Source organism: Orussus abietinus, unplaced genomic scaffold (genome assembly GCF_000612105.2).
Source record: "Orussus abietinus isolate OABI.00-Male unplaced genomic scaffold, Oabi_2.0 scaffold70, whole genome shotgun sequence".
Taxonomy (NCBI): Eukaryota; Metazoa; Arthropoda; class Insecta; order Hymenoptera; family Orussidae; genus Orussus; species Orussus abietinus.
Genome location: NW_019394280.1, coordinates 113,513 through 131,733, shown reverse-complemented (window position 1 = coordinate 131,733; position 18,221 = coordinate 113,513). Strand labels below are relative to the sequence as shown.

The 18,221-nt window shown below is 41.8% G+C and overlaps 1 protein-coding gene across 1 annotated transcript in view; it reads left to right on the top strand.

Moving 5' to 3' along the window:
• Window positions 1-18,221, top strand: part of LOC105698367 (ubiquitin-conjugating enzyme E2 H) — a 40,006-nt gene that overhangs the window by 2,496 nt on the left and 19,289 nt on the right. The window contains exon 2 of the mRNA XM_012422558.2: window positions 8,360-8,436. Coding sequence (XP_012277981.1) covers window positions 8,360-8,436 — 77 coding nt within the window. The remainder of the gene's footprint in view (window positions 1-8,359; window positions 8,437-18,221) is intronic.

The following is an 18,221-nucleotide window of genomic DNA, read 5'->3' as shown; positions in this document are numbered from 1 at the left end:
CACCTGATATCTGAAATAAAATCGAATGAAGAGATGGAGGGCCATTTCTCAAGTCGGCAGTGAGCGGTTTACGACTATCGTTTGCCGAGAGAAATAAAAAAAAAAAAAACACCCTTGACGATCCCAACCCTTTGCATCCGCACGACGCGTTTTTGCTTCGGCGTGCACGCATTCGACTTTTAAGCGCACGCTTACGTCGTGATGCGAGGCTATGCATGCAATGCAATGCAATGCAATGCTGTGCCTACGTAACGTGTCGAAAGCAAACACACGGAAGTGCACGGTGCTCTAATTCTGTACTATTGAACACGATGCATTGCTACGCGGTGAACGTGACCTCGTGCTATCACTCTTAGAAACGTGTCGTGCAGAATATATCAGATGGTGTTTCTAGTCGCGTTAAGTCAAGTGCTACGTATAAAATTGCGCAGATTGTAAATGTTTTTATATCTCATGCGTTATACATCAGATGGGATGTGGGTTTAGATTCATAAAAATTTATATTCTAAAATTTGCATGTTTGATATCGCAAGGAAATGCGTGGAAGTGCACGGTGCTCGGATTTTGTGCTATTGAACACGATGCACTGTTACGATATGAACATAACCGCGTGTTTATCATTTTTAGGAACGAGTCGCGTAAAATATATCGCATGGTGTTTCTAGGCGCGACAAATTATATGCCACGTGTAAAATGGATTTTAAACGATTTTATATCTCACATGTATTATACATCAGATGGGATGTGGGTTTAGATTCATAAAAATTTATATTCTAAAATTTGCATGTTTGATATCGCAAGGAAATGCGTGGAAGTGCACGGTGCTCGGATTTTGTGCTACTGAACACGATACACTGTTACGATATGAACATGACCGCGTGTTTATCATTTTTAGGAACGAGTTGCGTAAAATATATCGCATGATGTTTCTAGGCGCGAGAAATCAAGTGCCACGTGTAAAATGGATTTTAAACGATTTTATATCTCACATGTATTATACATCAGATGGGATGTGGGTTTAGATTCATAAAAGTGTATATATTAAAATTTGCATGTTTGATATTTCATTATTTTTCATCATTTTTTGAACGTAGGGTGGAATGTATCGCATGGTGTTCATACCAGCGGAAGCGAAGCGTGTAAAATTGTAGATTGTGACTACATATTTAATATTCCATATAGGATTTACAAGATAGAATGTAGGTTTAGATCCATTGAAATGTATGTTCCAAAATTTGCACATTCGATGTTACAAGCAAATACGTGAAAATGCACGGTGCTGCAATTCTATGTTATTGGACATAACACGCTGCCACGTGAACGTAACTTCGTGTTATCGCTTCTAGGAATGAACACTGCGGGGTATATTATACGGTGTTCGTGGGTCGTGAGGTGCTGTGCATGACATCGCAGTTTGTAAAACCGTGTTATTTTAAATGTTTCCATGTTTCATACATGTTGCACGAGATCGAATGGAGGTTTAGATCATTCAAAATTTGCATATTCAATATCGTAAGCGAAGGCGTGGATGTGCACGGTGCTCGGATTATGTGCTGCCGAACACGATGCACTGCTACGCCATGAACATGACCTCGTGTTATCGCTCTTAGAAGCGAAAGTGCAAAATACATGATACAGTGCTTCTCCGCGGTTCGTCGAGCGCTACTTGGAAAATCGTATTCCAGCCTGTAAAAAATGGGCGTTGTTAAACATCTTCATGATTTATGTACCTTACGTAAGATAAAATGTAGATTCAGAGCTAAAAACTCCGTCAAGAAATTGTACATCACAATTTACATATTTACATATTCGGATAATGTTTTTATATCTATGGAACTATACAATGGCGCGGAAAATTTTAAAGAAATGTTATGCAATCTCGTTAAAGGTGAAATTACACGTATCAATTCTCTGCAAATGCTTGATATAATTTTTGTAACGCCTTCGCACGCGATATCGGCAGAATTAATCTATGCTTCTCTGCATTGCCCCCCCCCCCCGCCCTTGTGGAAATTAACTACCATCCAGATTTACATAAATCGGTGCATATGTTGTTTCAGGATGATTTATTTCTTAAGAGGACATGCATTACCGTTAACTTCCCGCGTAACACTTTTATTCATACAAAACTTCTAACCTTATCGACAGAGAAAAAAAACGCGCGCAGTTTAAATTGCGTTTGTTTATTTTTCTGATATTAGGATTGATAATTAATTTAACGGCGGGCAAAATTTAATTTTAAACGCAAGATATATGTAAGGATATAATCGATATTAATCATTTTGATCAGCATAATATTTAATAATAATTACTTATAAAGAAGAAAAGAACCCGTAAAGGTGTGCGAGCGACGTTTAACGCAGCGGAGAACATTGTTTTTAAGTTTCGCGCGGTCGGTCTCGTATTGCAAATATGATGAAACAATACCGCGCCTCTTCGCGTCGACCGGGAGCACACGAGAAAAACTCTTTCACTTAAGCTACCGCCGGGCGATAACCCATTGTTGACACCCTAGATTAAATATCTAGAAAGTAACGCGCGTTAGCGGCATTGCTCGACGTTGCGTGTACGTCCTTTCGGTGTAATGAGGGGAGAGCTGCGCAGTAAATTCTTGGCCGCGGACGAGATTTCGGGAAGACGAAATCAGTAGCCCTAAATCACGGACGAGTAACGGCCGAATCACACGATCTAGAACTTTCCGGTGTTTTTATTTTTATTATGTACACAACGACGACGATCCTTCCAGTGACTAATCGTTCCGAGCCTTGGTCAACATCTCCGCTCAAAATTCCAACTTTCTCTGGAACGCTTTCCTATTAATACCCACTGCGACAAAGCGACCCAAAATTTGCTGAAATTCTGAAAATGGATACTCAAATCTATCGGATGTCCTAAAGAATTCATACACACTTTGGATGACCGTAAACGTAGTATTTATTAAAATATGCCTAAGGTTGAAACTCCAAATAGAAAAAAAAAAGACGTGTGGCATTTTTTTTTAATCATCGCAAGTGCTCAATTTAGTGGCTGTTCTGGTCCAAGCACTGCTGAAAATGTGATGGCCTAAAAAGTATGAAAATTGTGAGGATTACGGAGTGTAAAAGTGTGTGTACGTTTGTGGAGGGGGAGTTTCATAAAAGTCAAATTTGTGTTAGTGGAATTCCTGCCCGAGTGAAATGCGTGTGCGTGAAATGGTCGGCTACGTCTGTTATCGTCTTTTGCGTTTCACTTTTCCCCTCGCATTTGCTCTAAAAGAGGGAGAGCTGTTTCCTTGTTCCCTCGTTCTCGAACGGAACCATTCTTGCATCGAGGCGACGTTCGGTCCGAGTGCGTTGAGGGTCACACTGAGCGCGTCGCGTCAACGGGTCGGGGAAGGAAAATGAATGAAAACTGTCCTTAATTCTTAAACCGTACAGTCCCTTAGGCTTTGATTACCCCAATCACCTGGTCCGTGTATTAAGGTGACATGAAAGGGTCATTCTCTGTATATAAAACGTTAAAATGTTCATAAAACTTTTCTTCAAACTGGCTGCACCGAATCATCTTCAACTAGAGCACGTGATTATGAAGGCCCTGAGAAAGAACGCGACGCTCGTGAAATTTCATTTTTCATAAAAAAATGTGATCTTGGCTCTAGTCTAGGCTGAATAAAAAGAATTTCTTGAAAAATGAAATTTCACGATCATCGCGTTCTTTCTTAGGGCTTTTTGAGAAAGGAAAAGGCCAGTTTTGAGATAAGTTTTATAAATATTTTGACGTTTTGATAGATAGAACGACCTTTTCGTATCAACTTAAGGCGTATTTTGTATCTAACTCTCAGGGTAAACGATGACTTGACACTAGAACTACCAAGACCAGTCAAAATGACTGGTTTCAAATGGCCCATCCTCTACAAAAAATTTACGTCGGTAGTTCTAGCGTTAATACGAACTAAGCCTTTCGTGTACGTTCAGTACGCAAACAAAGTGATAGATGCAAATTTAACCTGAAACCATGTTTACATTAGTAGAGTTAGGAGAGTACGGAGGTAGGGTGTGTACTCAAGTACCCAAGATAGGGTTTAGGAGTTGACCACGTGCCTCGCTTCCGCCTCAGTTATGATTTTTCATTCTCGACGCGTTGACCCGCCTCGCTCTGTGCGACACCCGACACGCTCAATGGGACTCTGGTCTTACGAATGATTACAAGGCAGTCAGTACAGCGTTGCATGTGCTTGGTGCGCGTACTCTACTGTAGCCGGGCGCGCTCAGTGGGACTACGGATTTAGGATCGATCGCAAGGCAGAATCAGTAGGGCGTCGCGTGTACTTGGCGCGCGCACTCTATCGGGGTACTCTACTTTACCCGGGCGTAATAGGCGCATGCCTCCGCTCTTTGTCCGGCTTCCTGCTGCTCGCCAGCTGATCGACCTTACTTGACACTCCCACCGTGTCGTCGCACTCTCTCTTCCGTTCGTTCTTTCTCCTTGCAACGAGCTATTCATACCGTATAGAAGGAACCTGGTGACTGCGTCATTGCAGAACTGCGTGTAAAATCGCGCGGTCATCGAGTGCTCGTCGATTCCGCTTCCGAATGACGAGAGGACTCGAGAAGGAGAGACAAAGGAAAAGGAAAGATAGAGGAAATAGGTCTTTCGGAAGGATTGATTCTCGATACCGCGTCAAATTCGACGCCTATAGAAGCAGAGGGGAGACCATTGTGGAATTCTAGGGTGCCTGGGAAAAAGGAGGCTGAGAGAATATTTATTTTTTATCTTTCAAACCTTTTCGAGATTGCGTCGGCTTGGAAGCGAAATATGGCGAAAGGGTACACTGTGGAATATGAGTGAAAAAAAAAAAAATACGCTCGGTGCGATAATATTTGTTTCATCAGGACCTGTGTTAAGAAAGAAATGTTGTGCTGAAATCTCGGAAAAATGTTTGAGGGGACTTTTTTTTTTGTTTTCTACTGCTGGACTTGCTCCTTTTTAGTGTAACGTTTTCTTAAGGGGATGTGGAAGTGGCATCCGGAAGCTCAATCGTTCATAAAACTTTTCTACGAACTGAGTGTCTCAAATCGTTTCATACTTTAAAACGTGAATATGGAGACCCTAAGGTAGGTCCAGAAATTCGCGAAATTTCATTTTTATAAACTATTTTTAAAATACCTATAAACAAATTTGAAAGGAATTGAAATTTCATGAGTTTCAGGACCTTCCTTATAGTCTCCCTGTTCAGGTTGTAAAGTTTCAAACTATTCGGTAAATCGAGTTGGAAGAAAAGTTTTATAAACAAAACCTCTTCGATGCCACTTTCATATCACCTTAAGAAGTTATGTACACTCGTGGGGAATAGAGATATTCAGGTCTTTTTATTTCAATGTACTCGGTACATTCTTTTTGACGGTTCTCTTATTGCCGTACCATTCCTTTAGCATGTCTAATGGAAATTTCCATGCCGATGGTTTAATCCCCGATTCCATTGTCATCGTGACAGCGAAAATAGCACCGGGACGAGGAACAACAGCTGATCGCGATTCTCCATGACGCACGTGGTTGTATTATTTCATGCCTCTCCTGTATTTATGTAGTTGTCTGTTACTTCGGCTTACTCGTAAAGTGGCCAAACGGATCGCAGCAACTGCAAATTGAATTAGGACCATTTAGTTTGAACAAACCCTGGCTCGATCGAATTACGTTGTCTCGATGCAAAAATTATGCAGTATCAATGGAGCCACTTAACTAATTTTCACATGCAGCGTATCAACGGAATTAATGTCGGGCATACGCGAAACTTTATTCAATTACTTGGACTGATTTAATTAAATGGTTTTTCCTGAGCACCGGTACAGTTATATACCGAGTGGAATTATTCGGCAGTTAATGTTTTACGAAAAGTGCAGGGTTAATTGGTCAAAGCGTAAAATTTTCGTCGCAATTCAGAGCTCGGCCATTGACGGTATTAATGAATATTTACTGTCGACAACTGGGTGTTGATTGCTTATTGAATATTTCCAAGCTCATTCAGAATTCCGCGTTCGGCAATTCGCTATGCGGGAACCGCAGTTAAAGTTTGCTCAAGTCATTGAGTTCTCGTTATTTTTTGCGAGCTAATGAATTTCAATTATTAGATTAACAATTGCTCGTTCGAGAATTGAGGGAGAGAGGGCCTGGAGGAAATTCTTCGTTAATGTTTGACCTAATGGATTTAAATTTTCAAATTAATATTTAATTATCTGACAGTTAGAGGGAGAGAGTGTCCGGAAGGAATTCGTTTTTAATGCGATTTCTCTTCACGCGCAGTTTTCGGAAAGACTCTCCGACCTTGCCCGGGGTTTTGGAACGCCTCATCGTTAATGTTTGATCTAATGGATTTAAATTTTCAAATTAATATTTAATTATCTGACAGTTAGAGGGAGAGAGTGTCGGGAAGGAATTCGTTTTTAATGCGATTTCTCTTCACGCGCAGTTTTCGGAAAGACTCTCCGACTTTGCCTGGGGTTTTGGAACGCCTCATCGTTAATGTTTGACCTAATGGATTTAAATTTTCAAATTAATATTTAATTATCTGACAGTTAGAGGCAGAGAGTGTCGGGAAGGAATTCGTTTTTAATGCGGTTTCTATTCACGCGCAGTTTTCGGAAAGAGTCTCCGACCTTGCCCGAGGTTTTGGAACGCCTCATCGTTTCGACCGCACGTGAACGTCTTATTTCTGGTAGTCATTCAATGACGTTAATATCCCGCATTGTACGTAGGCGTACACGCGGGACGCACACAGTCCTGGCAGTGGTACACTGTGCAGATTCTCGTCGAGCTTCGCCCTGCTATTTTTCACTTTGCTTCTTAGTTGTCGAGGGATAGCGTTCAGTTTATTTGCGTTCGAGAGGTCAGCAGCTCCTCTTACCAGTGATTAGTTTTCAATAATCAGCGAGAGATATCTACGCCTTGTCCCGATACAATCGTCAAATAACACCCGCAAGCTAGCTCAGGGGATAATGAAGAAAATTCTTGAAACGAAGTCGTGGAAACCTTAAACGAGGGAATAATTACCTATTCCAATAATTATTATCACATTTCCCTGGAATGCCCGACTTCTTTCTTGATATACGCGTTTCGTAAAACAGACGCTTAATCGCTGGATCTTCCTTCGATATATCGTTATCAGCTGTTTCTTTGTTTCCCGCCGTTCACTTTTTGTACTGGTATTGGTTGACTACCACTATGCGAACTTTTTCTCCTAGAACGATTAACTCTGGAATTAGTTTCCAATTGTTTTACAAAATTCTGGGCGTTTCGTAAATAATTCTAACGACGTGGATGTCGTATAGTTGATTTAACCGTATAGTTGATTTTATGGAAAGTGGGTTATGAACTTGTTGTGAACTTTTGAATAACGAATTTCGTCGGGAAGTTTTTTTTTTTCCCCGGAGGCGGTTTAATCTCGTTGTTGGTTACACGTGAGCCCTTATAGATGAAAGCTCGTTTCGTCAGGTATTTAAGGATTTCTAAGGGGTTAGTACCAGTAATCGATCTTAAAATCCGAGTTTGGGGCTTCGTGCAGTTTTCGTGAGCTCGGGTAAACGTAACTATATCAGACCAGTTGGGTACGTCGTTAAAAATGTTCGTAAAGCGGGCTTTAAATACACGAAGTTGTATCGAAGTTAGAAACTCCACATGACGATTTAAATTCGTATGCACTGTTTGTAAATGTACTAACACACCCACGTTTCGAACTTTACACCACTCTTTGTCGGAAATTTGCTAGATTGGCTCGTAAGATTGAAGAGCATATGAAATAAAATCCCCGAGTGTACTATAAATTCGGAATACCGAATCTGCATAAAATTTCTAACACACGTTTCATGAATTTATTGCGACATCCTTTAACAGTGTACTACTCGAAACGACAGTCGAAATGACCAGGCTGTAAATTTTAAAGAAATAACCACTTACTCGTTAATTTCTTGTGTTATTTTCCCTCTTCCTGCGATTTAAAATGTTCTCAAAAAGAATGCATCAACGGTGAGAGTTAATATTGCGGAAGTTCACGTACATGGGATCACCTCAGACATGAAGCGTCATCAAGTATATCGTTCCATCATGCAAATATCTCAATGTATAACAATTATCGGCTTAATCGAATCAGTCCATAATTATGCAAATCAGTGAAAAAGGCGAAGTCTTCCTACATGATCTATTAGCGGTCAAGTAATAGCAGCTTACATAAGTTGCAATCACCTGAGCGAGCATTCGACCTACCCTTGGAAGGGGAAGAACGGATTGATCGATCAGTTTGTGATTGGCACTTTTCCTAGGAAGGCCCGGGACGCGATTCGTCAGTTTATTAAGAATCCTCTACATTTACCTTAGCTTCTGACCACAGAATAGAGAGCAAGCACGAGGTGACAATCCTAGGAGGGCTCAACGAATTCTCCGTCAAATTTTATGGACCACGAGGGAGTAAGTACGACTTTTTTTCCCATGTTTAACATTTATCTCCGTGGCTCGTTTACATAGCCTGTTTTCGAACGCGCGTTCATGCAGTGACAGCTATATTGCATTCGCCAGCGAATTCGCGTTTAGCTCGTCAAAACGGTTTACGCATCTCTGTCCTTGTTGGAATTGGAGTCGGAAAGTCCTGTACGATTTGTTACCTACGATGTGCAGATTGCCTGCAATAATTGATTAAAAAATAGCCAACCAGGCGTGTCGAAAAGCACGGTGTGAGTTTGTCCTTGTCTCTGTAATGCAAATAGTACAGCGCGGTTGATTCGCGTCCTACTAATCGACGCGTATGGTTGGCAATTTTGTCGTTTAATTATTACGAGCAAACAGTGCACCGCAGAAAAAACAATTCTCCAGGACTTTTCGACTCCATTTCCAACGAGGATATCGATTTGCACATGGCCATTCCGTTACATTCCGTGCAGACGGTTTTTGCATGACGCGCTTTCGAGATTGCGCTATGTGAACGGTCACAAAATATTAAGTTACGCTTTCGTCGGTGAAAATATTCCAGCAATGAGACAAAAATTTCATGCAACCAGAGAAATGTTTCTTTGAATAGTACCAAAGAAATATTTTGTTAATTTAAAGAATAATTATTTCTTTGGTACTGTCCAAAGAAATATTTCTTCGGTTCGATGAATTTTTTTTGTCTCAGCGAGGAAGATCGTAGATACGTCCGTAATATTTGGCTATAATAATTAATTGACAAAATAGCCCACTAGGCGTGTCGATTAGTAACTCGTGGATCAGCTGCGATCCGATGCTGCGATGTAGGGACAAGAACAAACCCACGTCGTGCTTTTCGGTTCGCGTTCCGCTAATCGACGCGTCTGGTTTGCTATTTTTTAATTTAATTTATTACTGGTAAACTGTACACCGTAAAGAAAAAATTATACAGAACTTTTCGACTCCATTTTAAATAAGTATATCGATGTGCAAGATGTGGCTGGTCCGTCACATTCTGCACGGCTGTGCTATTGCGCGAACTAACGCACGTTCGAAGATGCGCTATATGAACGGGTTTTAAATATTATGCAAAACACTCCTCGGAGAAGACATTCCCGAGGAGGTCGTAGACACGTCTCGTTGGACGTTAGGCATGCGGCTCGTGAGTATAATTCTGAGCTCCAGCTGCTGATAATGCCTCCTCGACTAATAATATGCCCTCTCGGTCGAACGGCGGAATCGTCAAGTAAAGACACCGAGCAGTAATGTGCGGTTCACAAGTCGGCCGGAAATATCGATTATTCTCGTCCGTTCTTCGGAGAAAATGTCTGGCCAGAGCCTGTATCGGGTTTCCGATGGATCCAAATCGATGATATCGGACCCTCGACTGGTGTGTCGGATCAGCATGCTGGTCTGCAGTCGGCAGGAAATTTTAAATAAAAAAAATATCGAGCAAAACAGACGAAACGCGAGCAACCGATTGAAGCGCGTGCGCCGTAGCTGTTGACGAGTGTTCAATTTCCGATACGAGCTTCGCCGTGTTGGGCGCTTCCATCTTTAATTGCTGATGTTTGTAAAATCAGCAATTTACCGTGCTATTTGCCCACAGCGATCGCGTATGTTAGATTTTGAACGAGCGGGAAAGAGAAGCGCGAAACTCGTTTTCCGCACCTTCATGTTCGTTTACGATTTTTTACCAATTTTATAAGAACATAGGATTAACCATTTGACCGCGATCTACCGTGCTCCTCGTTTATTTTTCTAAAATTGCGACATGTATACATTTTTGCGTTGCTGATTTTATTTAGTTAATTTTATGAGTATATACATTTAATCGCTTGGCATTGATCTACGGCGCTTCTGGAACTTACCTTTGTTCTCCTACAATTCCGTCAATGAAATTGTGGCATCGGATACTCCGACGCTTCGTATTTTCGGGGATCTTATTTTTTTCTCAATGCCGTTTTTCGTATATTTTTATCGTGAACGGTGAGTGCAGTGAGCTAGAATCCGAACTGGATTTAGTTAATTTTATGAGTATATATATTTAATCGCTTGACATTGATCCACGGCGCTTCTGGAACTTACCTTTGTTCTACAATTCCGTCAATTAAATGGTGGCATCGGATACTCCGACGCTTTGTATTTTCGAGGATCTTCTTTTTTTCTCAATGCCGTGTTTCGTATATTTTTATCGTGAACGGTGTGTGCAGCGAGCTAGAATCCGAACTGAATTTAGTTAATTTTATGAGTATATACATTTAATCGCTTGACATTGATCTACGGCGCATCTGGAACTTACCTTTGTTCTCCTACAATTTCGAAAATTAAACGGTGGCATCGAATACTCCGACGTTTCGGATTTTCGGGGATCTTCTTTTTTTTTCTCAATGCCGTCTTTCGTATATTTTTATCGTGAACGATGAGTGCAGTGAGCTAGAATCCGAACTGAATTTAATTAATGTTACGAGTATATACATTTAATCGCTTGACATTGATCTACGGCGCATCTGGAACTTACCTTTGTTCTCCTACAATTTCGAAAATTAAACGGTGGCATCGGATACTCCGACGCTTTGTATTTTCGGGGATCTGCGTTTTAAGCTTTCCCTTCTTTTTTCTCAATGCCGTGTTTCGTATATTTTTATCGTGAACGGTGAGAGTGCAGCGAGCTAGAATCCGAACCGTGGAGTTCCTTTACCTCTGTCTTCTGCACCGCAACTGCGCATTTAACAGACTGCATACGCGAGTGCATCAATCGCTTAACCCTTCTGTTGGATGCATCGGGATCGAGTGCAGTTTACGTCGAAAACCCGTTGAGCTCGTAAAACCCAGTGCCACGATTTTTAGTGGCGGACATTAAATGCACGGTTCGTCGTGCGCCGAATTTCATTTTGCACGGTTTGTTACGATTATCAATTTTATACCATCGAGCTCTTTTCGAGACTTCTTCTCGGCAAGTTTCAACGTTACTAAATTTACACAGAAGAAAGCGAAGGAGGGAGAGAATCATGCCGCGTAACCAATTGCAACGTATTTAATGTCTTCTCGTCATACAGACAATTGGAATAAGGGCAAGAAATTCCCTGTGAAATTTTCGCCCTTTTTGTTTCAAATTGAATCACTCAATGTTCCGGGTTTACCAGAAAAAGAGAACTAAGTCGGACATTTAGAAAAAATAAATGTATTTCCTACCTCGTTACATTTATTTAATATTGCAAAGGTTGGAGCATGTTAAAATCAAAGGTATACAATTGAGAGTCGGTTGCAACTTTCTAGTTAAGTCCTTAATCAAGAATTACTTAACGCGTGATTGGACTTAACCGCTCGATCTCAGGTAGTTATCTAACCGCGGTTTTTAATCTTCGGCTCGTCTGATTTTTGTCGGTGGAAACTTAGAATTTCATTAATTCGAGATTAACTAATCGTGGTTAGGAAAGTTTACGCCAATCACGGTTGGACCACTTTCGTTGTCATCACTTTCATTAACGAGATGCGATTGCACTGGGCTTTCTCACGTTCATTCGTTCATTCATCTGTCAAGATTCGAGGAGATTCTTATTTCGAGAAATCGCAGAATCGACGAAGAGTCACTCGAGAAGAATCGCAGTCGCGCTTCTGTCGCGCTTCGCGAATTTCGCGGCTCGCGCGAAAAGGAGAGCGATTAATTCGCCCAGAACGGACGCGCTAACATTTTACGCGTCCGCCTCGGTTTCCATCTGATATTCCAAGGCCGTAGCGATTCTCTCAACACCGGATAAACTTATGCAACGACGTGTTTGCGCTCTCCTGCATTGCACGCACGTGGGATGAGAGCGCGTTGGTTCTACACGCGGGACAAGCCGACCGAATGAAACTTCCTTCGATCGAAGTTTGGGATTAGTCTCAAGAGGACGAGCCTGATCGTCCTGGGCGAGGATCCTCGAAGATTCTACACGGACTATTGGCCACGATTAACGCTTACTTCCTCCGAGTTTGCTCGAGGTTTGTCGGTCGAGCGACGTCCAAAATCTCGTTCCTTGATTTTAACTGATTGTCTCCGCTGCGAATTTTAATAAGTCGTTGGAAAAATAATCGCGGTTTTTAAGTATCGACCGCGTATAAAGATCCCGCAATTATTCTTGCATCGACCTCGGTAGCTCAACGCTTGCTCCATTTTTCTGTGATTGCTCAGGAAGCTATTTTTTTTTTGTGGACTCATTTGCAAGGTGTACTGTAAGGTATTTGCGAGGTGTATCGTCGTAAAAAATCTGTCGGCCAGATATGCGTGTCGGCGGTTAGACGACGCTTTACCCGAGTCGGGGTTAAAAGCGCAAGAATATGGGTCGACGTCCCGACTCCTTATTCCACACTGAAATCACGCGACGGGCATTAATCTCGCATTGAGATTAACACCGCGGTGACGGGACAGCGCTCGTGCTCCGATTACAAAGATTCACCGAAAGAGAAAAGAATTCCGTCTAAATTTTACTGTCAGGCTTTTTTTACGGTTAAGTGATTTTTAATAGAATTCTGCTCGATAGGATTAATCTTCGCTGACGTTTTCAAGATGAATACCTTGGAGAGGAAAGTCGTGTCACGGCGTCGTCCAGTTTTAAGGTGCTATGAAAGGGTCATTCTATGTATCGAAACGTCAAAATATTTATGAATCTTTTCTCCAAACTGGGTGCACCGAATTACTTGAAACTTCAGTACGTGACTGTGATGATTATGAAGTCCCTAAGGAAGAACGCAATGCTCGTGAAACTGTATTTTTCAGAAAAAAAAAAATGTGATCTTGGTTCTAGTCTAGGCTGAATAAAAAACAATTTTTTGAAAGATACACTTTCAAGAGCATCGCGTTCTTTCCTAGGGGCTTCATAATCATGTGTCAAAGTTTCAAATGATTCGGCGCACCCAGTTTTGACAAAAGTTTTATAAATATTTTGACGTGTTGATATATGGAATCACCTTAAGGTGATATGAAAGTGTGATATATACGTACCAAAAAGTCTAAATATTTATAAAACTTTTCTCTAAACTGGGTGCATCGAATTATCTGAAACTCTAACGCGTGATTATGGAGGCTCTAAGGAAGAACGCGCTGTCCATGCAATTTTATTTTTCGAAAAAAAATATCTTTCTCTGGTCCTTGTCCAAGATAAATGTAAAATTTTGCTTGAAAAATAAAATTTCACGAGCAGCGCGTTCTTTCTTAGAGCCTCCATAATCACGTGTTAAAGTTTCAAGTAAATCGGTGCACCCAGTTTTGACAAAAGTTTTATAAATATTTTGACGTGTTGATATATGGAATCACCTTAAGGTGATATGAAAGTGTGATATATACGTACCAAAAAGTCTAAATATTTATAAAACTTTTCTCTAAACTGGGTGCATCGAATTATCTGAAACTCTAACGCGTGATTATGGAGGCTCTAAGGAAGAACGCGCTGTCCGTGCAATTTCATTTTTCGAAAAAAAAATATCTTTCTCTGATTCTTGTCCAAGATAAATACAAAATTTGGTTCGAAAAATAAAATTTCACGAGCAGCGCGTTCTTTCTTAGAGCCTCCCTAATCACGTGTTAAAGTTTCAATTAAATCTATGCACCCAGTTTGGAGAAAAGTTGTATAAATATTTTGACTTTTTGGTACGTATACATCATACTTTCGTGTCACCTTAAGTACGATGTTCAGGCGCGATCTCGCGCGACTTAGATTATTCTCTCCGGTAATCTTCCATTACATGACCCCGATGAAGATTCTTACTCTGCTCGCAAATTGGACGGTGGGAGCACGACCGAGACTGCTCTTCGCAAGTTTTGTACTCTTACCCCCTACGCACGTCTCTTTCGAATCCAAGAGGGACCTCCCGAGGCACGAGATGTTCCATTTCCTCGTTTAATTGAATTTTTCCGAATGCGTCTTCCCGAGGGACAGGCGCAGGAATTTATCATCCAGGGTGCTCTTAAGCTTTATTCCATCTGGTTGCCTCATCGGTACGTTGACTCTTTTTGGCCAGCCTTCCCAATCGATATGCATCGAACTGTTGCACACATAAATTGTAGATACTGCTCGCGAGCATAAATCTTGGGTACCACTCAAGGACCGTCTCGAGGTTTAGTATAATGCCGTTTAATGGAAGGAAGACGGCGATTTGCTTGGGCGGAGCCATTTCCAATCCGATGGCTGCGGATCGGGCGATAAAGCGGAGTGTCTGGCTAATCAGGGAACAATGTTCCGGGAACAGAGGGCCCGCGCGACGAAAAACGTCTCTCGCGAGGGTGAAAATACGGATTGAAATGGGAAAATAACGATTGCCCAGGGGGAAATTGTCCCCTCGCTTCGGCGCACAGGGGTCTTGGGTTGTGGACCACCTTCTCTTTTCGATGATATGTCGATATCTTCGACTTCGGTGATATTGGAATAATATAATGTCGATTTTATCAGCTCCCGTGACTTCGATTTCTGGAGCGCAGACTGGCCTTTGAAATGCGGTCTCTCGAAAACTAAAAGTTTTAATAAAATGATACGTTTAAATTTATTATTAATGTTACGTTTAGCTAGGGGTACCAGAGACTATTCTGTCTAATCGGTATCGGTAAACGTTGATTAATTAATTGGGACTTGCGACTACTAGATATTTCTATCCCTTTGTTTTGATGTTTATGTACCACTGTGTCGCAAATATATTTTGCAGCAAATCTGTGCGTTACGTGGAAGATAGTAATTGTTTATGTTAACCGCAGTACGTGTCGGGTATGCGAGACATCCTTATCATTGGACATTGTTCAACTGCATTTTATATTGTGTAGATTATACAGTTTCTGAATATTGGACCGAACGGCAATGCATCTTAATGGTCAAAGATTAATTCCCCCATTAATGTTCCATCGTTATTAAGTGAACCCGTAAATGTCTTTCCGACGAAATGCAAAAAAAAAAAAAGGTCGAGGGAACTAGGTAGACCGACTGACATTTTCCACGAAATAAGCCTACCGCATTTTGCGGTCTAATTGTTGCCTTTTGAATGGGCTTAAAAGGGGAAACAATGAAGTATTTCAACGAAACTAGTTTTTAAGGTCAGCGCAGTCTTTCTTTCCTCTTGGGGTAATTTTCAGTCATTATTGCAGTTGCGCGGCAGCGAAGGGTAATACGTATCGAAATGACTTTCATCCGCAGGTGCAAACGAGCTTTCCAGGAAGCCAGCGATTATTTCCTAATTACCCTGCCTGGGCACGATTAATCTAACGTTTGGAAAAGTGAAGTCCTTCTTTCAGGAACCTAACCAGCAATTTGGATACGGTCATTTTTCAGATCAATGAACCGCTCTGTACGGCTCAACCGGATCACCGGAAAACTTCGATAAGTGAATTTGCTTCGGTAGACAATCCCACTTGGATAAATAACTTTAACCTTTATCGATCTCTCAATACCCCCTTGCAGGTAATTGTGAAACTTTACGATTCCATTTTCCTTGGGTCGGGCGGGCTGAAGTTCCAGCGGCGGTGGCAATAAAGTGGCAAAAAATGAATCACTCAGTCGGGGTCGGATGTAAGAACGCCGGTTTATTTGCACGAAAAGTTGGGAATCGCGGAATTCTTTCCCCTCCCCGAAGTTCGAAGTTAACCGCGGGGTTGAAAACGGCGCGACCCCATTCGCCTCTCCGGAAAGGGTCGATCGCTTTCCCGGAAAGTCGAACATTCGTGTCGATCTGCTCTCAGGTGGACGAGCGCAAACGTGTCTCAGGTGCAGCGGAACGACCCGATGCATCCAACCTCCGCGCGATATGGCACCCTAATGGCCAGGATAACGTCACCCCTTCCGGCGAACTCGGATTTCTCCAGTCGGACCCCCTCCACGTATAGCATCTTTATGATGGCTCGTTTTACTCCGCTGGGCCTGCGCAAGTGTAATTTCTCCCTCGCAGCCGTAATGCCCGGTGCCATTTTTCTTATCGAGTGTCCCTAGATAGAGTTGAATACCTTCCTCGTTACTTCTAACTGGGCTACGATGCGCGTGTCCAGGTAGACGCTACGTCGTTCACTTCCTCTCATATGACTAGAGCAGGCTCGTGATCTTCGGATACATGGGTTATGAGACGGGAATTTATTTCCCTGGGAAGGAAGTCAAATCATTTTATCGAGTGCTCCCAGAAGGTGAATACGCGATTAGTCAAACTGAACTATGATGTGCCTCAGGCGCGGATGTATATGCATTTACGTACGTTTGTCGAGTAGGGTAAATTTATGATGCGTACATACGAGGAAGGGGCTCATAAGACGTGAATTCATTTCGACGAGGGGAAGTAGAATAGTTTGATCGAGTGTTCCTAGACAGAGTTGAATACCCTCCTCTTTATTTTAACTGGGCTGTGGTGTACCCGTGAAATATGGTCCGCGTTTGCATGCGCTCGTACGAGTACGGTAAATGTGTGACGTGCAGATGCAAGGAATTGGGTTACGTGACGTGAATTAATTTATATGCGACGTAGTAAAATCCTTAAGGGGTTGGAGACATGACGTGCTCTACGGGCAATATTCCACGTTGCTTTGGGAGTACTTCGTCGATGGTGGGGCGTGTTTTTGAATAAAAGGGATCATCATTATTCAAATGCTACGGTTTAATCGACGTCGAGAACAAATCCATGGGAATGCTTTCGAATGAAATTCTCGTTTCCTTTCCCCGGGTTGGCTAACGAGATCTCTGCACGATTTCGTCGCAGAGGCCGTTGAAAATGTCCGAGCAGGAAATATTATCGGTGACTTTCGCCTCTATTCTGGTGGAGGTCTACTCGTGAACTCGAAGGGTGAAGCTTCCCGACAGGGGCGAGGACCGCCTGTTAATTAATTATACTCCGATAGAGGTAAATGCGTTACTCGTTTGCAACTCGGTCTCGAAGCACGTGTCGAGCCGTGTAGAGCGTGCCAGGTGCACGTGCTTGTACCTGTACGGCAGGTCTTAACCAACAGATTCGTAACGTAATGGACTTATCTTGGTGAAAGACGTCGACAAATAGACTTCGAGGGCTGATCTGCACCAGTGAACGGTAGGAAACGACGGGATTCCTAGTTTCTTGAATACACTCGCGTGTAAGACTTCTTTCATGCGGCTAATTACTCTCGATACTCGGTCACGGGAATCTCGTGACCGATTCGCGATGCCCTGCTATGTTGTGTCCGTGAAGTTGGCCCCTACTTTTTCGAAAATTAAAATTTTCTTTTTTGTATCGGATTGTACTCACTTTGTACCGTGTTGTACCGTTGAAACAATTGTCCTAACTTCAATAGTTAATTAACAAATTCATAAAAACCGTTTTTTAAGCTAGCCCCTACTTTTCTGAAAATCGATGTTTTTTAGTTGTACCGGATTGTACTAGGTGTACCGAACACTGTACCGTTGAAAAAAATTACCTAACTTCAATAGTTAATTAACAAATTCATAAAAACCGTTTTTTGAGCTAGCCCCTACTTTTTTGAAAATCGATGTTTTTTAGTTGTACCGGATTGTATTAATTGTACGGAACATTGTACCGTTGAAAAAAATTATATAAATGCAATGCATCTTTAGAAAATTTAAAAAGATTATATAAAGAAAAAATTCTTCTTAGAAAATTAAAAGTTTTTTCTTTGTACTAGGTTCATTTTCTGGAAGCCTTCAGTTGTGTATACATTGATTTACTATCGATAAGACGGGGTATCAGGAATTTTGAGGCAAATTTTGGAAGATTCATCGTAGCTGATTAATTTTACCAAAGATAATGACGGGGTGTCAGGAATTTTGAAGGAAATTTTGAAGTACTTATTTTAGGAG